This window comes from Podarcis vaucheri (genome assembly GCF_965113315.1).
Source record: "Podarcis vaucheri genome assembly, chromosome: 11".
In the NCBI taxonomy this organism is placed as follows: domain Eukaryota; kingdom Metazoa; phylum Chordata; class Lepidosauria; order Squamata; family Lacertidae; genus Podarcis; species Podarcis vaucheri.
In genome coordinates this window covers 19,891,861-19,912,591 of record NC_138749.1, presented here as the reverse complement: position 1 = coordinate 19,912,591, position 20,731 = coordinate 19,891,861, and the positions used below count along the sequence as shown (strand labels likewise).

The 20,731-nt window shown below is 44.5% G+C and overlaps 2 protein-coding genes across 2 annotated transcripts in view; both read right to left on the bottom strand.

The window, feature by feature from the left end:
- Positions 1 to 20,731, bottom strand: part of RIMOC1 (RAB7A interacting MON1-CCZ1 complex subunit 1) — a 375,501-nt gene that overhangs the window by 322,059 nt on the left and 32,711 nt on the right. The window lies entirely within an intron of this gene.
- C7 (complement C7) overlaps positions 1,139 to 20,731 on the bottom strand; it is a 37,647-nt gene continuing 18,054 nt past the window's right edge. The window contains exons 11-18 of the mRNA XM_082241884.1: positions 18,951 to 19,179; positions 16,332 to 16,503; positions 15,215 to 15,302; positions 14,314 to 14,446; positions 11,804 to 11,995; positions 6,038 to 6,134; positions 4,648 to 4,832; positions 1,139 to 2,009 (exon numbers count right to left, since the gene is read on the bottom strand). Of these exons, the coding sequence (XP_082098010.1) occupies positions 1,822 to 2,009; positions 4,648 to 4,832; positions 6,038 to 6,134; positions 11,804 to 11,995; positions 14,314 to 14,446; positions 15,215 to 15,302; positions 16,332 to 16,503; positions 18,951 to 19,179 (1,284 nt within the window). The 3' untranslated portion in view covers positions 1,139 to 1,821. The remainder of the gene's footprint in view (positions 2,010 to 4,647; positions 4,833 to 6,037; positions 6,135 to 11,803; positions 11,996 to 14,313; positions 14,447 to 15,214; positions 15,303 to 16,331; positions 16,504 to 18,950; positions 19,180 to 20,731) is intronic.

The window sequence follows — 20,731 nt, the reverse complement described above, 5'->3', positions numbered from 1 at the left end:
ATCAATATATGACAATCACTGAAGTAAGGAGTGCTTTACATATGTCCTAAGAGTACAGCATTGCTGAAGATTTCAGAACTGTCTTTTTCAACCATTCATTAGGTGGAATGGGTGTGTGTGATGAAATGAATCCCTCCCCCAAAATATTGAGGGATATGAGATGGAGTTGCCATTTACCTTACTTAAACTTAGGATGCAGCTAAAGTTTTTCTTTCTTCCTTTAAGCTCAGTGCTCTCTCTCTGCTGCTTCCCACTGGCCACATTCCCTTTACAGTCGTACCTTGGAAGTCAAATAGAATTTGTTCTGGAAGTCCGTTCAGCTTCCAAAACATTCAGAAACCAAAGCATGGCTCCTGCAGCCCGTCGGAAGCTGTGCCGGATGTTCGGCTTCTGAAAATCATTCGCAAACTGGAACACTCACTTTTGATTTTTGATCGTTCGGGAGCCAAGGCGTTTGAGATCCAAGGTACGACTGTACTGTCTTAAGAGTAAGGCTACATCATGTTGCATCATCCCCAAGGCATTCTGGGAAGTTAATTTATATCTCACCTTTCCTCCCAAAGGAGCCCAGGGTGGCAAACAACAAGTTATAAAACAATTCCAAGGGGATTATGAACAGGAATCACACCAAAGCGTTTTTTAAAAAACAAACAAACACAACAACCATTATTTATTGATACAAGATAAGTCATGATCTTTGAGTATTTCAGGATGGCTGACAAAGTCTGGCTCTGTACAGTCCATCTGCTTGCTTTAAGACAATATGAAATAAGTGTTCTGGGTTATTGCTGGCTAGAGACAGCTAAAGACCTACTAAGCAAAATGTACTACCATACTCTAACACAGTCATCTTCAACTTCTCCAAACCCAGTTTAAGCATCAACTTGCAGCAGAAGGGTCCTCTAGTAATCTCAGTCATGGAATTCCTGTATGTCCAACTTTCTTTGTTTTCCTCTTTCACTCTCTTTCTTCTCGGTTTCCCCACCCAACTTCTCCCTCTTTCCTCTCTTAAAAGACAGCAAACCTTCCAATAAATAAGCCAGTTAAATGGTGGAGTTGCCACCTGTGTGATCAGCCATATTGGTCAGTTGCCGTCCAAGTGCTCTAGAATCTGGCATAGTCAAGAAGTAGAGCTAACTGTGAGCCTATGGAGATATTCTTGGGCATTTATTAAATTTATATCTGAACCTTCCTCCCAAAGGAGACCAGAGAAGAAGAGAGGGGAGGCCTGGTTTTCCATGGGTGAGTCAGTAAGTGCAGAGAACAATTTAATAGCACATCACTAGTTTCCTCAGATGTCCTCCTTTACCTTCTCCCATACCAATGAACAGCTGCCATTTACCACCACAGGAAAAAGTAAAGTGCCATACTTAAGTACACATCTGAAGTATGAATAAAATCTATCCTGTGTTTGACACTGGGTGGGCTGCTCCTCTATGACAGCCATCGGGGGGGGGGTGCACTCCCCCCCATATGTCCTTGAAATAAACAAGCCTTCTCTTCCCCTATCACCTACAAAGCTATATCCATTTTGCTAGTTTTAATAATCCTCATCCCACCATTCTCCTGACCCCTTACTTTTTTATTTCATTTAGAAGAACGTATAAACTGCTTAATCAAATGATTCCTAAGCAGGGCAGATAAAACAAAATAAAACAATTCTCAATAATATACAAATGTAATCAACAAAAACCAACAAGTATACATAACAGAGTTATATGCCCCAGAGAGACTTGGCCAAAGGTTGCAGCAGTAATGTAATACAGTGTATAACACACTGGAAAGCCGAGTGGTTATCCTAGTGCAATAAGCAAACATAGACTAGGGATTTTGTACATCGCACGGTCTTATGCTAACAACAGTGATGTTCTCCCCCTGGCACTTGAGGATGCCAGCCTCGCATTCAGTCATGGTCTGCTGCGCGACCCTTCCTTCCACTTCAACGCAAATGCTTATTCCTGTGTCGCCGCATTGTCCAGCTTCTTTGCACGTGCACTGGTTGGTTGGATCTAAACAACCGCCACAAATGAGAAAAATTAAACAATAGTGAATGAGACAGTAATTCACTGAACGACCCGGATTAACAAGCAGCTACAGGAAGACCAAAAGAAGCCAACTTCGCAGGCGTTCCTTTTATCCTCTCCAGCACCAATGCAAGGTTTGGGGCTGGTTTGGGGAAGCTCAGCCGCTCAGGCAGATGATATACAGCCTCAGCGGGACTCTGAGTCCATCTCCCAGAGTCTCTTGGAGACAGCTGCTTCTGCAAGGAGGAGGGGGCCCTGATGTTTAAACACTGCACCTCTCCTTATCTCAGCTAGATGCCTCTCTCCCACTTTATTGATACAAGATAAGTCAAGACCTTTGAGTATTTCAGGTTGGCTGACAAAGTCTGGCTCTGTACAGTCCATCTGCTTGCTTTAAGACAATATGAAATAAGTGTTGTGTTACTGCTGGCTTGAGACAGCTAAAGACCTACCAAACAAAATGCACTGCCATACTCTAACAGAGTCATCTTCAACTTCTTCAAAACCACTCTAAGCTTCAACTTGCAGCAGAGGGGTCCTCTAGTCATCTCAATCATGGAACTCCAAATCTTTAACCATATAACCGTATGTCCAACTTTCTCTGTTTTCCTCTTTCAGTCTCTTTCTTCTGTCAGCTTTTCTCTCAGTTTCCCCACCCAACCTCTCCCTCTTTCTTCTCTCAAAAGACAGCAAACCTTCCAATAAATAAGCCAGTTAAATGGTGGAGTTGCCACCTGTGTGATCAGCCATATTGCTCAGTTGACATCCAAGTGCTCTAGAATCTGGCATAGTCACACAGCCCACTCCTAAGTTCTGCACGGGGGGCGTGGCGTTGGGCACCACAAGGGTCGGTAGGGCGGCATGGGAATTTCCAATGCGGCACAGCAGCTTTGATTTCCTTTTTAAAAAAGCTCAGTAACTTTGGTCCGTCCCAGGTGCTGATTTAAAGATCACTCTGCAAATATCTGGCAGAGTGCATTATCTCCTGAAATGATCAGCAACTTCCTGCAGCTTGCCAGGACAGATCTAGCCCTGAGCCACCCCTACTTTGAAGTGCAGGGTTGCAGTTAATTTTTGGTTTTGCACAAATTGCCAGTGTATGTGTGTAAGAGCAATCTAGACTGAAATTCATGTGGGGTACAAGAAGTCATCAATGAATTACATGGGTGCAGTGGGTGTTTTGTGTCATATTCTATCTTATTACTGTTGTAAGCTGAGATAGATAATTTATCACGGTCAAAGACCAGCTCACATAACATAACCCAATAAAAACAGCGTTCATAAAGATAAAATATACAATCGGAGCAGATTGCAGGAATAGCTCATGAGTTAAAATTGTTGTAAGCTGTATTTTATCTGCTGCTCAGTAAGTTGTTCAGCCTTGGGTAAGTTTTACTCATCAAAGCATCCTGGAAATATTTTAAAATAAATCATTCTTTAACACCCTCCCCTTCTATGCTGAGCCTGCAACATGAGAATGGGCCTTCTCTGCAGTGGCTCCCAGTCTGTGGAATGCTCTCCCCAGGGAAGATCGCCTGGTGCCTTCACTATACACCTTTAGGCACCAGACAAAAATGTTCCTTTTTAACAAGCCTTTGCCTGACCCTATACTCTTTTTTAAATGCTGGTTCTTTTTAGGTTTTTTTTTTAATTGGGTTGCTGTTTGTATTTTGATTTTATGTATGTGATCCTTCATGTGAACTGCCTTGCGACCTTCAGGTATAGAGAAGTATGCAAATAAAACAACAACTCCTCCCTTACCTGTACATACTAGGGTCCAATCAGGTAACTGGGTTTTAAATGAAAAACACCCGCTTCTATAAAGTGAACATAATTTGTAGTTTGGTTCAAAGAATGCTCCCTAGAACCCTGTAGTGCAGGTGTATTTGTATTCCTCAGCAAGCAAATCAATGAGAAAAGTAAGTTTGAAGACCACCATTGTACACTTCATCCTATAGCTAACCTTTGCTCTCATCTCTGGTAACAAATCCTAATTTTCCTACTCCATAGTTTGAAGCTCACTGCCAGAAATACAGGAAATGCCACAGCTAATTCTGGGGAGGGTAACCCTAAGATAGTAAAGGTAAAGGGACCCCTGACCATTAGGTCCAGTTATGGACGACTCTGGGGTTGCGGTGCTCATCTCGCTTTATTGGCCGAGGGAGCCGGCGTACAGCTTCCGGGTCATGTGGCCAGCATGACTAAGCCGCTTCTGGCAAACCAGAGCAGTGCACAGAAATGCCGTTTACCTTCCCGCCGGAGCGATACCTATTTATCTACTTGCACTTTGATGTGCCTTCGAACTGCTAAGTTGGCAGGATCAGGGACCGAGCAACGGGGGCTCACCCCGTCATGGGGATTTGAACCGCTGACCTTCTGATCGGCAAGCCCTAGGCTCTGTGGTTTAACCCACAGCGCCACCTGCGTCCCAACCCTAAGGTAACTCTGCACTAAATCTAGAAGGTCAACCACATTTTTTTCCCTTCAATCCAAGCTTGTTCCATGCTATTCCCAGTAAATCACATTTAGAAGTACCGCGATGGGGTGGGAAGCAAGTGCACCCACAAATTGAATTATCTGGTCGGGAATTTGGGTGCAGAAGGATGTTGGGGAAACCTCTTACCATGACATGTCTCCCACAGCTGGCATGAGCCACAAGGTCTTGTGGATGCAGCAGGAGTCCTGCAGGTTTCCTTGCTGACCAAAGCATATTGCCTGCCCATGCACTCCAATGCGTGTAGCTTGCAGATGGTTAGCCATGTGCTCCTCTTGGTTCTTTGGTCTGTAGCACAGATGTCCAGAGAAGAGCTGGGAGGAAAAGCAGGAATTGACAGGGGGCTGAAATTTACAGCAGGAATCTGCAGCCTTCCAAGATGTTGTTTGACACCAACTCCCATCAGCCCCAACAAGAGTAGCAAATGGTGAGGGATTTTTTTATTTTTTTGAATTTATACCTCGTAAATGGAACACATTCTAAAAACCAACAAAGCAAAAACATTTCAAAACAGTTAAAATATTCTGAAAAGAATTAAAAACCTACAAGTTAAAACACCCTAAAAGCAGTTGTGGTTAAAAACAATGATCCCAGGGTTGGCAGGAACAGTATTCTTCAGTCACCAAATGCCTGAGTAAATACGGATGTTTTCAAATCCCTCCTGAAAGTTGATAAAAGGGGAAACAGACACACCTCGATTGGGAGGGCATTTCACAGTTGGGGGACCACCACTGGAAAGGCCCTGTCTTAAGTCTGCATCAACCAGCATGATGGGAGTTGAAGCCCAACAAAAACTGAAAGGTGACAGGTTACCTATCCCTGCTCTACGGGGACAGCCTGCACAATTTGTGACCCACAAAGCCAAATGCTTCCCATCAACCAGAATTCTCTACAGTCCACACAGCAAAATAATGGTGTGTGGACAGTTCAGTATAAACCCGTCAATGACATGTTGCAGAATATACCCACACAAAAAATACACCCAGCAGTCTGGAGGGCCCTTAGGAATAAACCTAAAAGAAGAATGTCAGGTTGGGCACAGAGATTCCCAATATCACAGGACGGATTCTCCAGCGCTTCAGCGGAAAAAGGGAATCAAATTATTTATTACTTATCTGACTAGCATCCCCCAAATAAAAACCATCCATTTTTATTTCACATGCTCACTTGCCTTTGTTAGAAAAAGGTCCCTGCAGGATCTAAGGTAACTCGCTGCCACACTTCCAGATCTCCAGAATATATGTTTTTGTCTCCTTTTCTCTCCCTGTTTTACACAACCAAAGCCCTCTTTCCCCTTTCTGTTCTTTTAGCCAAGCTATCTCTCTACTAATACCAAACGACAGCTCCATCAAGGCAGGTAAAAAGATGAAAAGGACTAAAGTGGGACAGGGCTGAGAAAACGGTATTTTATTGCTAGCAAAACTCGCTTTATTTCTCCAAAGCTTTCTAATCTGTCATGGGCTCATGCCCTTGGAGGGTTTAGCTTTCTAACAGAAATGAGATACCTATGGCAACTCACCCACATTCATACGGCATCTTACACACACATTTTGCCTCTTGGGCTTTCTCCCATGGCTGGCATTCAGGGGCAGCTGGTCCAGTATCTGTGCTGGGAACTGAGGAGAAAGAAGAAACAGAAGATCTAGACTGGAATGAGCAGACAGGCCAGAGATTATCTTGATAGCCCTGGCAGAGCCGACAATGTTCCTTCCTGCTTTGTTTTCTCTGGAGTTGGGTGGCGAGGCATTTCCTCTCCCGCGATCTCAGTGCCAGCAGCGGCAATTTTATTATCGAGTCTCCGCAGCCATACACGGTGACAAGGCTTCTCGAAGCGCTCTCCCCTCCTGACAATCCCCAGCCACAAAATGAGCCTGGCACCTGGCTAATTTCGAAGGATTTGTAACTGGCTGGCTGACCGAACCCAAAGGGTGCTCATCAATGGTTCCTCTTCATCCTGGAGAAGAGTGACTAGTGGGGTGCCACAGGGTTCTGTCTTGGGCCCGGTCTTATTCAACATCTTTATCAGTGACTTGGATGATGGACTCAAGGGCATTCTGATCAAATTTGCAGATGACACCAAACTGGGAGGGGTGGCTAACACCCCAGAGGACAGGATCACACTTCAAAACGACCCTGACAGATTAGAGAACTGGGCAAAAACAAACAAGATGAATTTTAACAGGGAGAAATGTAAAGTATTGCACTTGGGCAAAAAAAATGAGAGGCACAAATACAAGATGGGTGACACCTGGCTTGAGAGCAGTACATGTGAAAAGGATCTAGGAGTCTTGGTTGACCACAAACTTGACATGAGCCAACAGTGTGACGCGGCAGCTAAAAAAGCCAATGCAATTCTGGGCTGCATCAATAGGAGTATAGCATCTAGATCAAGGGAAGTAATAGTGCCACTGTATTCTGCTCTGGTCAGACCTCACCTGGAGTACTGTGTCCAGTTCTGGGCACCACAGTTCAAGAAGGACACTGACAAACTGGAACGTGTCCAGAGGAGGGCAACCAAAATGGTCAAAGGCCTGGAAACGATGCCTTATGAGGAACGGCTAAGGGAGCTGGGCATGTTTAGCCTGGAGAAGAGGAGGTTAAGGGGTGATATGATAGCCATGTTCAAATATATAAAAGGATGTCACATAGAGGGGGGAGAAAGGTTGTTTTCTGCTGCTCCGGAGAAGCGGACACGGAGCAATGGATCCAAACTACAAGAAAGAAGATTCCACCTAAACATTAGGAAGAACTTCCTGACAGTAAGAGCTGTTTGACAGTGGAATTTGCTGCCAAGGAGTGTGGTGGAGTCTCCTACTTTGGAGGTCTTTAAGCAGAGGCTTGACAACCATATGTCAGGAGTGCTCTGATGGTGTTTCCTGCTTGGCAGGGGGTTGGACTCGATGGCCCTTGTGGTCTCTTCCAACTCTATGATTCTATGATTCTATGAAGGATGCCCTTTTAACTCTGTTAGCATGTTCGGTAAGACCTCGACACCATCCAAGCACTATGTGGGTTCGGCAGGAAGGGCCACATTTCAGTGGCAGGACATCTGATTTGCATGCAGAAGGCCTCAGGTTCAATCTCCAAATTTGGGCTGGGAGTGTGATCCCTGCTTGAAACCCTGGAGAGCTGCTGGCCGTCAGTGTAGACAATGATATCTTTTATTTATTTCATAAAATTTATGCACTGCTTGATTGTAACAAAACAAAAAAAAAGATCACCTAAAAGCAGTTTACTAAAGAGTTAAAACAATAAAACGATCCCCGAGGAAACAAAAATTGATGCAAAACTTTTGAAAAGTTAAAACAACAATAGGGCTAAAAAGCAGACCAAAACACACATCAACTTCCTACATCTCTTGATAGGCTTGTCAAAACAATAGTATATTATTATTATTAATGATAATAAGAATAAGAATACCCCGCCCATCTGGCTGGGTTTCCCCAGCCACTCTGGACGGCTCCCAACTGAATATTAAAAACACAGTACAGCATTAAACATTAAAAACATTAAAGAGGGGTGCCTTCAGATGTCTTCTAAAAGTCAGATAGTTGCTTATTTCCTTGACATCTGATGGGAGGGCGTTCCACAGGGTGGGAGCCACCACCAAGAAGACCCTCTGCCTGGTTCCCTGTAACCTCACTTCTCACAGTGAGGGAACCACCAGAAAGCCCTCAGAGCTGGACCTCAGTGTCCAGGCAGAACGACGGGGGGTGGAGATGCTCCTTCAAGTTGTGTTGTCAGCAGGTGCCAAAAAGAGCACAGTGAAGGTGCCTGCCTGATTTCCATAGGCAGGGAGTTTCAAAGGGTAGATGCAACCACCCTGAAAGATTGAATTCTCGCAAATGTGGAAAGGGTGTTTTGTGGTACCTGTGTCAATTCCGCTGATCGAAGCAGCCAAGGAGGCACATATGGGGCAAGGCGATCTCACAGGTAAACTGGCCCCCCGGTTGTTAAGGCCTTTATATATTGATAGTAACACCTTGAGCTTGGCCCAGCTGCAAATCAGCGCAATGAACAAGATGGAGTCTGACTCACTATAAGGCAGCATTCTAGGTTCCTCTCAGTTGATGGGCTTTGCTGGAAGTAAAGCCGTTTGGGAATGGGGCCTCAGTTTCCCTCTCTTTCCCTGGGCTGAGAGCAAGTGTGGAAAAAGAACAGCCAGCCAGCTCAAAACAAACAATGGTCTGATTTGCTTTCTGCAAGAATCCAAAGAAATGGCACTGGCGGCCCTGCTAGAAACCTGATGGGAAAGGAAGATCGGCTGCGAATGCTAATGCTGTGCACCTTCTAGCCTATGCTCAGCCTGTAAACAAAACCATCTATCAGAAAGACGCCATAAGACTCCGGTGACCTTTGCTCCAAGAAGAGATGCGTGCCGAGTCCCACCCCTGAGATTTCTTGGAGATTGGGGGCGCACATAGCAATACAAAAGAACAACCACCAAAGGACCAGGAAAAGAAACTGCACAAATTTGATGCTTGACGACTGGCCTGTTTGTGGCCTTTTCTGTTACTGAACCTCCGGTCCCGAGTTATTTCTACTTGAAATGTAATCCCAATCCATCAAAACATAATTAAAATCCTTCCCCTCTGGAGCGACTAGACCTGTCTTTTCCCTCTGGTTTTACAATGAGGGGGAAATCTATTGATTTTTTTCCTTCGCAGTACCGTGACTCAAAAAGGCCAATTATGTTTACTTTAGAAGCTCTCACAAACACAGTTAATGCAGCCCATTCATTTTTAATATACCTGTTTTAAGGCAACTCATTTCTTTTGTGAACTTTTTTTTAAAAAGGCATTCTCTTTCTTCGTCACTGATGCTTCTCTCTGCCCACACGGTACTGAAAGGGTTAACAACTGACAACCTTGGGCTGAATTTAACCATCTAGCACAGGAGTAGCCAACGCGGTGCCCTCCAGTTGTTGCTGCACTACAACTCCCATCACCCCTGATCATTAGCTATGCTGGCAGGGGCTGATGGGAGTTGTAGTACAACAGCATCTGGAGGGCATCACGTTGGCTAACCCTGATATAGCAGCGGTCATGGGGCAAATTCCAAAATGAGGAGGGGAGGGGAAGTTTGGAGCCAAATTATAGGTATCTCCTCCTCCCAATATACTTTTGAATTAAATCCCAAACCTTCTGAACTGGATCCATAACTGGAAACAGAGGGAGCTGTCTCATACAGAGTCAGCCCATGGCTTCAGTATTGTTGACACTGAATGGCAGAAGCTGGTTTCAAGCTGGAGTCCTTCCTGAGACCTTTTGCATCCAAAGCAGGGGCTTTAGCACTGAGTTAGAAGTTCAGAAGCTTCAGCCGGTACAGAATTCAGTGGCCAAGATGGTTGAAACATCCTGGCCCAACTGCACTGGCTGCCAATTAATTTCTCGGCCCAATTCAAAGTGCTGGTTTTGACCTATAAAACCTTAAACAGCTTAGGACCACAAAAGAGGCAGTGTGGTGTAGAGGTTAAGAGCGGTAGTCTCGTAATCTGGTGAACTGGGTTTGCGTTTCCGCTCCTCCACATGCAGCTGCTGGGTGACCTTGGGCTAGTCACACTTCTTTAAAGTCTCTCAGCCCCACTCACCTCACAGAGTGCTTGTTGTGGGGAAGGAAAGGAAAGGAGAATGTTAGCCGCTTTGAGACTCCTTCGGGTCTCAAAGCAGAATATCAAATCCAAACTCTTCTTCTACTTCAAGGACTGCTTATCCCCGTATGAATTGACCTGGACCCTGCAATCATCATCTGAGGCCCATCTTCTTGGTGAGAGTTCTAGAGGGTGGCAACATGATAACGGGCCTTTTCTGCAGTGGCACCCCATTTGTGGAATGTTCTCCCTAAGGAGGTTTGCCTGGTGCCTTTGTTACATATCTTTAGGTGAAAAATGTTTCTCCATAACCAGGCCTTGGGCTGACTGGACTTTTTATGGCCTTTTAAATGTGTTGGGGGGGGTCACTGGTTTGTTTTTGTTCTCGTTTTATTCTGTATTTTGTGTTTTCATTTTATATTTTTATGTTATGAACTGCCCTGGGATCTTCAGAGGAAGGGTGGTATAGAAATTTAATCAATCCATCATATACCTCCCCCATTCTGTGCTACATCATTCTCTGGAGTTCTCCCCATCCTCCTCCTCTCACACTGTGCAACTTACCAGTAAAAGAAGCATGGATTGTTGGGGGCGGGGGCGTCCAAGGAATGCCATAGCTGGGACTGAGGACATGGGTGCTATGGTGCATTGTTGCTGCACAATTTAGTAATGCTGGGAAGCAGAGGAAATGTAGTTCCCCTGGACCATTGGATGCTGCAGCAAGTGCCCACTATAGTGCTCTGAAACTCAACCTTCTCCCATTGAAAATGAGGGAAAGAGAGGAGTTAAGCCTACCAGCTGACTCCAAATTGGTGGCATTACTATTATCATCATCATCATCATCATCCCACCCAGGGCTTTTTTCAGGAGGAACTCAAAGGAACAGTACATTTCTGAGCACAACTCAAAGTGTTGATGCTGATCTTTAAAGCCCTAAACGGTCTTGGTCCAGTATACCTGAAGGAGCGTCTCCACCCCCATCATTCTGCCCGGACACTGAGGTCCAGCACCAAGGGCCTTCTGGTGGTTCCCTCACTGCAAGAAGCCAAGTTACAGGGAACCAGGCAGAGGGCCTTCTTGGTAGTGGCATCCGCCCTGTGGAACGCCCTCCCACCAGATGTCAAAGAGAAAAACAACTACCAGACTTTTAGAAGACATCTGAAGGCAGACCTGTTTAGGGAAGCTTTTAATGTTTGATGGATCACTGTATTTTAATATTTTGTTGGAAGTCGCCCAGAGTGGCTGCAGGAGCCCAGCCAGATGGGTGGGGTATAAATATATTATTATTATTATTATTATTATTATTATTATTATTATTATTATTATTACTCAGTTCCAGCACCTCTCAGGTGAGCACCATTGCCATTCTAAGAGAACAAAGGAGGTGTTCACAGTGAGTTCTGGCACCTCTTTTTCTAAAAAAAACAACACTGATCCCACACAGGCAAAAGTGACAAGACTTGCCTTCCTTCAAATGGGAGAAGACTCTCTGAAATCCAGTTAATGTCTCTGCACCCAGTGAATAGCTTTTGCGGTGCAGGGTGTTGTTAAATGGCTAAAACTGATCTGGTCTCAACATGCTCAGTTAAGTTTGGATAGTGGAATGTGGAGGCCCACAGGCGCTGCTCTGAAGTTTCCAAAGAAAGATCAGGCTACAAGTGCACAAAAAAAAAAAGAAGTCCTAGAACTACATACCTCTCCTCCGGCACTGGATATTGTTGATGTTAGGAGACCACTTCAGGGTGGGCTCGCACAAAAGGACAGCTGCTCCTTCCAACTGTGTGTCTTCTGGGCACAACAGCTTTACCTTCTCTCCGATCTGATACAATGGTTTCACTGGGTCCGCACTCAGTCCTCCTTCCAACGCAGGTAAGACACAAGCCGTTTCTAGGGAATAAAGAGGAGAACCAAGTTGTGGGGGCTGGTTCATTAGGGTGAACATTAAGGCCCTGCCCCGAAGATAAACTGGGCAAGGGAGAGCTGTGTCAGGACTATATCCAGAGGGAGGGAAGAATGAAAACACATTTGTATCCCTAGCCCTTGAGGGCTGTGAGGTGCAAACAAATGCTCCCTATCAGCAGTCACCTAGAAGAAGAAGAAGAGTTTGGATTTGATATCCCACTTTATCACTACCCGAAGGAGTCTCAAAGTGGCTAACATTCTCCTTTCCCTTCCTCCCCACAACAAACACTCTGTGAGGTGAGTGGGGCTGAGAGACTTCAGAGAAGTGTGAGTGGCCCAAGGTCACCCAGCAGCTGCATGTGGAGGAGTGGGGAATCGAACCCAGTTCAGCAGATTACAAGTCCACCGCTCTTAACCACTACACCACACTATTGTTACTCCCTTTCCTCATCTCCTTCGGCAATGGTCATGAACAGCTGCATGACAGAAATTTAAGAACGGCGTCTTTTTCTGGCATAGAATGACTGCTCCCCAAATGGAGGGCACCCTTTTCGTGCTCACGCACAGCACCCCGGTCCTACATGACTCCCGGCGGAGTGCTCCTGGACCACGACCCCAAGTCACAAACCCTGAGGTTCCCGCCAAACCTCCGTTCAAAGAGCCAATCGCGACTGGGGAGGCAGAGCCAGGTGAGCAGAACAATAAGGATTGGGTCCGCTCTTTAAACATAAAGGGGTCGGAGCCTACATGGGAGCTCTTAGTCAGCTCCAGAGCTTCACCCAGCCTACCTGCCTTTCGTTTAGGCCTTTTATTGCAGGTTAACTTCTTCTTTAGGGACGCGGGTGGCACTGTGGGTTAAACCACAGAGCCTAGGACTTGCTGATCAGAAGGTCGGCAGTTCGAATCCCCGCCACGGGGTGAGCTCCCGTTGCTCGGTCACAGCTCCTGCCAACCTAGCAGTTCGAAAGCACGTCAAAGTGCAAGTAGATAAATAGGTACCGCTCTGGCAGGAAGGTAAACGGTGTTTCCGTGCGCTGCTCTGGTTCGCCAGAAGCGGCTTAGTCATGCTGACCACATGACCCGGAAGCTGTACGCCGGCTCCCTCAGCCAATAAAGGGAGATGAGCACCGCAACCCCAGAGTCGGTCGCGGCTGGACCTAATGGTCAGGGGTCCCTTTACCTTTAACTACTTCTTTACAGGTATGCAGGCACTGCTACAGTCTTTTTAATTTTTTTATATTAATGTTTTTTTTAAAAAAATATTTTTATTAACAATTTCAACATGCATACTGTCAAAACATATCATATTCATTATTTCCCCCTTTCCCCCCTTGAAACCCTCCCTCCCCCCTCAAGACTTCCCTCAGCTCCTCTCTCTGATTTCTCAGCACATATTGTTCTCTGCATGTTATAAAATTATACATATCCTTACTCACTCTATCTATCTATCTATCTATCTATATCTATCTATCTATCTATCTATCTATCTATCTATCTATCTATCATCTATCTATCTATCTATCTATATCTATCTATCTATCATGTTATCAACCAATAAATTTGTGCATGTTTATTCAAAACCTGCCAAGGGGTCCAGTTCATTTTGCTATCTTTTTAGATAATTTGTAAAAAGCTCCCATTCTTCCTTAAAGTCACAGTTGTCCTTGTCCCGCAGTTTGTATGTCAATTTAGCCAGTTCTGCATAGCTCATCAAGGCACTGCTACAGTCTTACAATGGTTGCTGTTGAAGGCCCAGGAAGGAATCTCCTTGCATTGGCAGGTTTCGCCTTCCCCGTAGCAAAACGTCACAACTTTGGCGGTTATAGGCCTTGGGCAGAATCCTTTAGTTTATCTTACCTAAATGGGTAGGGGGTGTGAAGCCGTGACACATGTCCCCCGCCCCCCGCGACGATCCCAGGGTTCCCTGTTAAAGGGGTTGTGTTGAGGGAAGTCACTGGCCATAAGCTGAAAGGTTGCCAGTGCTCTCCCCTGTGTTGCGGTGAAATAGTGGGCAGGCTCTCTGCTTAAACATACGTCTTCCAGAGCCAGCCCAGTCCCCAGACAGATTGGCTAACCCTGATGTGCCCCAGATCCCCAACCGGGGACTGGGAGGGATAAACGACCAATGCCTAAGCCAAGGTCTGAATCTTTAATAAAGTTGTGGCCAATTTTAATCCCATAACACATTGTCACGAGTCGTTATTTCAGCCGGGTGTCGCCTGGGGTCGGGGGGTGGGTCTCCGCCTGGGCACACAAATGTAAATGGTGAATTGTACTTTGCAGCCAGGCTTACAAATACATACTCTGGCAGCTCATCTGTCCAATGGTCCACCTCAAGCCTTCGCCACAGGTCACCACCGGGTCCCCGACAACAGCATATCCACTATTGCAGGTGTAAATGATGCTCTTCCCCACAGGATAGGATGAATCGGCATCCTAAAAAGTAGAAAAATTGAGGGTCACTGAGTGGAAGGATGCCTCTCTATTCTTACATGCTTGAATAATTCTTACATAATTATTCGAAATATACAGTGTTATAGAATTATATATTTGCATTTTTGAATGATCAGCATCGTGGCCCAGGACATGGATATTTCTGCCTAGGTAAACTTGTTTACTGCCTAAATAAACCAGTGAACCAGCAATGAAATCCATATATGAAATCCATATACAGTGGTACTTCGGGTTAAGAATTCGTTCTGGAGGTCCATTCTTAACCTGAAACTGTTCTTAACCTGAGGTACCACTTTAGCTAATGGGGCCTCCCACTGCCGCTGCACCGCCGGAGCATGATTTCTGTTCTCATCCTGAAGCAAAGTTCTTAACCCGAGGTACTATTTCTGGGTTAGCGGAGTCTGTAACCTGAAGCGTCTGTAACCTGAAGTGTCTGTAACCCGAGGTACCACTGTAGTACAATCAAAGTACAAACATATGGACTCAGAAGTTAAGTTCCACTGATTTCAATGGGGCCTACTCCTGGGCAATTAGGAATTACAGGTGGCCTTCAGATCCTGTTTGGATTATTACAACTTCCATCAGCCCTGACTGTTGCCCATGCTGGCTGATGGAAATTGTAGTTCCACAACATCTGGAGCTTACCGCATGGGCTACCTTAGAGGTAAGCAGAACTGCAACCTAAATTTTACTACTCTTCTGTATGCAGAGAACCTGCGTGAGGTGGGAATTCTATTGTGCTTCACTTACCTGCACATATCCATTTTCCAAGGGAGGAGGTGGTGGGCAGGATTCTGTGCCCAGCGTAGACACATCAAAGCAGTGTGGTTCTATTGAACTATAAAGCAAAACATTTTGATTATAATTTATTTTAGAGTTCAAGAGATTTGTCATCTTTCATTTGAAAACACTTTACTTCTCAGAGGGGTCTGTTTCTGCAAGGCCATTAAGCTTCTATCAAATTTAAATTATCAGCATCTGGAGAGGGACACAAGCACACTCATAGAGAAAAAGCAGCTTATGGATGCTCACTAACATTTGTCCCTTTCTTGTCCCAGCCTAAATGAAATGCTCCAAATCCTTGCATGGAAAAAAGTATTTTGAGCTAACTTTTTCCAGGTCACAAATAATTCTCTAATGAGATTTTAAAATTGCAATTTTAAAAAAGGGTTTATATCCTGATCATACAACTGGATTTTCCATCCAGAACTGCGCTTGCCCAATTTCTGCAATGTTGCTATTTCAGGTCCTCCCAAACCATTTGTTGAAGGCACTGAAAAGTTTAATCTTAAACATTTGTTAGACATGTGTGGTAGTTTCAAAACTCCAAGCCATTCACCCATTCACCTAGCACCAAAACTGGGTCTCCCTGCCTCCATGTTGTTTTATAATTATTCATACTACTTTATGAGCACAAAGTAAAAATGGTAGGATGTGTGGCAAAATCAACACAGAATGCCTGTAATACAACATAAGAAATAGAAGAAGCAATTGAAATACCAATAAAAGCCGATAGGCATATTCAGTGTGATGGATGTCCTGTCTTCTGTCTTCAACCACAAATTCACAGATGCACTGTAGATCGCTTGAATGAACCTTGTGGATCACTGGTGGTCCAAAGATCACTGTTTGAGAACCACTTTACTCCACCATGTATATGGGCTGACCTCCAGATGTTGTAGGGTGACAACTCCCATCAGCTTCATTTAGCATGACCAGTGGTCAGGCATAATGGGAACTGGAGCTCAGCAGTTTCTGGAGAGCAATACATTGACTCTCTCTTCAATGTATAATTTGCAACAAGTCTCAGGTGACTCCAGGACTTGCCAAGCCATATTTCCTCTTAGCAAGTATCATTTCCACCTACCGAAAATGTTGCAAATCCTCATCCTCACATGGGCGGTTTTCAGTTGCTTCTCCGATGCAGGACCTTCCACCGCCACTGGGACTGGGATTATTACAGCTTCGACTTCTTGATTTCCTTCCTCCTGTACAAGGACTCCATGATGACCAGCAGCTCCAGCTCCCATCAGTGACTCCTTCATAATGGCAGGAAAGGTCACGCATCATTTTTCAGTGGATCAGACACAGGGTACTATGCAACTCACCGTCACAAGATATTCACCTGCACCCTCCTTCCTCCAGAGGAAAGAGCTTGAAACCTGGACAATATTGGGAAATTTGACATATTTGATTCCCCTTAAGGAGTGAGGGCCAACTGCACCCTTGTCTATGCACCAGCCTTCAGTTTCAGCTGCTTCCCTGCTTAGAGGTGAAAATAGCTAAGCTGTTAACCATGGGTAGGCAAACTAAGGCCCAGGGGCCAAATCCGGCCCAATAGCCTTCTCAATCCAGCCCGCGGATGGTACGGGAATCAGCATGTTTTTACATGAGTAGAATGTGTCCTTTTATTTAAAATGCATCTCTTTTTTTTAATAAGAATTTTTATTGGTTTTACAAATTTTTATAACAAACAAACACATAAAAAGACAAACAAACATATATAGTATTTCTCAATATTTTTTCAAACCTTCTTTTCTCGGACTCCCTCATACCTCCCCTTTCTGCATCCCCATGTCCAAAGTTATTTAGCAACTTATATATATTTCTTTCAAACCTCTATCCTGTTAATCTTCTCTTTACTTCAATCTTATATCACTGTAACCCTTTCTTTCTAAAAACCTTGACATTTTAGCATTCATCAAGTTTATAATAGTCCTTTAGATAAATTTTAAATTTCTTCAATTCTTCTTCTGCAGTCTCTCTTTCTTGATCACGGATTCTGCCAGTCATCTCAGCCAATGTCATATAGTCCATCACTATTTAAAATGCATCTCTGGGTTATCTGTGGGGCCTGCCTGGTGTTTTTACATGAGTAGAATGTGTGCTTTTATTTAAAATGTCTCTCTGGGTTATTTGTGGGGCATAGGAATTCATTCATTTTTTCCTCCCAAAATATAGTCCAGCCCCCCACCCAAAGGTCTGAGGAACAGTGGACTGGCCCCCTGCTCAAAAAGTTTGCTGATCCCTGCTGTTAACTATTACGGTGGCCCTACAGTTCACACATTGCTGCAACTGCACGGAAGACCAACAGAGATCATTTGGCAGAGCCCTAGGTGATTTACAGTAAATCAGCAAGGGTTCATGACTCCCAGTTGTTTGACAATCGCAAGTAAGGAGGGGGCAGAAATCCTGATGTACTGATTCCTTGTCTCTCAGTACCAGTGTTCCTCACACGTAAATTATGGGTACATAATTGCTTGCTGTTGACTAAGGACTCATCCAGACTTCCTTTTGCATCATGCTTTCTAGGCACAGATCAGCACTTAAAAACCCTTTTTTTGTCCTAGTATTTTCCCCAGGAAAACCTTCATTTTAGCGCTGAATCAGAGCAAATGGCAATTCACAGAAAAGCTGACTGTTGTCCCCCCTGCCCTGGTGAATCATAATCCAGATTCCCAGCTTTATTTTTTCCCCAAAGAGCAAGCTTCCAGGACTTGTAAAACCTGAGATATGAAAGGAAATGCACAGCCACTATTCCGGTTTTTGTTGTTGTTGTTGTTGTTGTTGTTGTTGTTGTTGTTGTTGTTGTTGTGAGAAACTGGCCTGCTCCCCTATTTGGTGTTTTGCTTTTAAAAATCCTGTGGATGCCTATGGAAAGCAGATGTGTACCTTCCAGCATGTGACTTACAGAATGTGGTAGGTTATTATCTCCAGCCGCTCAGCTATCATTTTTGCATTAGACGCTCCTCCCCCTGAACCACTCTTTTGCTTCCAGGTTCGGTTGAAACCAGGTTTACTAGAACCAGATTTGGTTGAAACCAGGTTTACCTTGAGGTTCTAGTAAAACAAATGCAAGTTACAGTAGATCCTGCAAGCCTGCCTCTGGCATTGAAGAGGCCAGGGACAAGAGCTGGTCCTTTTGCGCTCTAAGGACCCATCCACACTTTCGCTTAACCCATGCCTAGAAAGCATGAGTCTGGGTGGTTTTCCACTTGACCCATGCTTTCTAGGCAGAGGTCCACTTGGCCTTTGCCCCACTGCCCTCCCCCCCGAAAGCCCACTTTTTAGCACTAAATCAGAACAAAAAGGCAACTGGCAGAAAACCCCATTGCTGTTTGCTCCAAGTCAGCACTAAATATCACAGGCTTCCTCAACCTCGGCCCCCCAGATGTTCTGAGACTACAATTCCCATCATCCCTGACCACTGGTACTGCTAGCTAGGGATCATGGGACTTGTAGACCAAAAACATCTGGAGGGCCGAGGTTGAGGAAGCCTGAAATATCAGGTTTCCCTTGGGGTGGGGAAGCAGTGGGAGAAATGTAGAGTGGATAAGCCCTAAGTAACTTCAAATCACAGTAACATCATGCATGTGTGTGTGTGTGTGTGTGTGTGTGTGTGCATTAGGGGAGGGCCTGTAGTGTCCACACATTGCACTACCTGCTTTAAACACTTCCACTCTAAAACAGGAGAGAAATGACTTGCCTGGCTGGTCTTGCACAAGAGTTCCCAGTTCGCAAGCTGCTCCGAAAGTATACGGTTTGCAGAAGCATAGGCACTGAGTTTCCACAACAGCCGGCTCACCGCCATTTCGACACGGGCGGCATTTGCAGGGATCGTTTTCGCTCAGGTACTCTTCGATGGCTCGTTTCAGGTGATGCCTTTTGACGGATGCACAAGGTACCTCCTTCACCAACTCATACAGTGGTGTGAGCTATATATATATATATAATTAACATGTCCGTTTGTTTGTTTCCAAAGAACATTACTTTTTTCTTACATTCTACTTGGCTCCCCATTTTTTCTCCACGAGGGGGAAATTGCACTCAAAAATTATTCAAAGATGAAATTCGCGTGTGGGGTTTTTGTTGAATTTCCCTTACTTTTGAGTAAGGTGCACATGTTTCAATTAAAACCCAGGAAAAGACACCTAGAGGCAATTCCTCCCATGGTGGTTGTTTTTTTAATCAGTAAGTGTGGACAGGTGGGGAGGCTGCACAATGCTGGTCCGATCTTTACTGGAAAGCAGAACCACCACCCCCATGCCTAGCCACCTTGCAATGATGAGGAGTACGCTCCAAACTCCTGAAATTTTAATGGAATTTTCAACTGCCCTGAAAATTAGGCAGGAAAAAAAATGAAACCTATTTTCTTTTTGCAGGGGAAGAAAACTTCTGTGAAATTGGAGGCCAAATTTTGGCACAGTATTAATGCTACTCTTGCCTCGAGAAACTAGGAGCAATGTTCAACACAGCCAACATTAATGCTTGTCAGTCCTGTGTGATTAAAATTCCTGTAAAAATCAGTGGGACCTAAATGACCTTTATTTGTTACGATCCTGATAGTAGGGCTTCCAGATGGCATTTTGCTCAAGAGGTGAGTAGGTTCAGACCTGCTTAAGGGTGACAAAGAATCTGAGCATCCTCAGACTATTCCTTGGACATCAAGAGTGGAAAACTTCTATTGTTTATTTTTATTTCTTTATTTAACTTTGCCTTTTGCCATATTTCTAGAGCAACTTCCAAAAGGACAGCAGCAACATTAACAGATGAAAGACAACAATAATGACTAAACAGCCCAAAATAATCAGTAGTTAAAACTATTTTAATTGCTAGTGAAATTGCATTAAGAATTAAAACTGCATGTGGTGTGCAAGATGCAGCGTGTTTGCCTCAACCTGGTTTACATTCTTTTTTTCTTTGAATAATCTAAAGCAAGTCCATCTTTTGGCAGATAAAATAAAATCATTCCTTCCAGTAGCACCTTAGAGACAAACTAAGTTAGTTATTGGTATGAGCTTTCGTGTGCATGCACACTTCTTCAGATACACTTTTCGTGTGCATGCACACGAAATTACTGGAAGGGGTTTTTTTTTATTTTGTTTCGACTACAGCAGACCAACATGGCTACCTACAGTGAGTAAGTATTGACCTGTGCATCTGTTGAGGTTTTCTCTCTTTTTTTGGGGGGGGGGTGTTTCATTCATTAGATGAAGTTAGCCAGTCACCCAGGATAATGTTTGCTGTGTGATGCCTATACCTAACCAAACTTGCTCATGGAGGCTACACAGCTGGCAAGCATTGTGCATATGAATCTTAATTATGTCAAATGCAATAACGCTGAATTGCTTTGCTTAAATCTGACATCTTGAAATTTCTGCTTACTCACTGGATCTGAGCAAACTAGATGCTCAGGCTGAGTATAGGGACCTTAATTAACTTGCAAACAAGGTACAATGCTCACAGGGATTTCTGCTTTTATTTGAT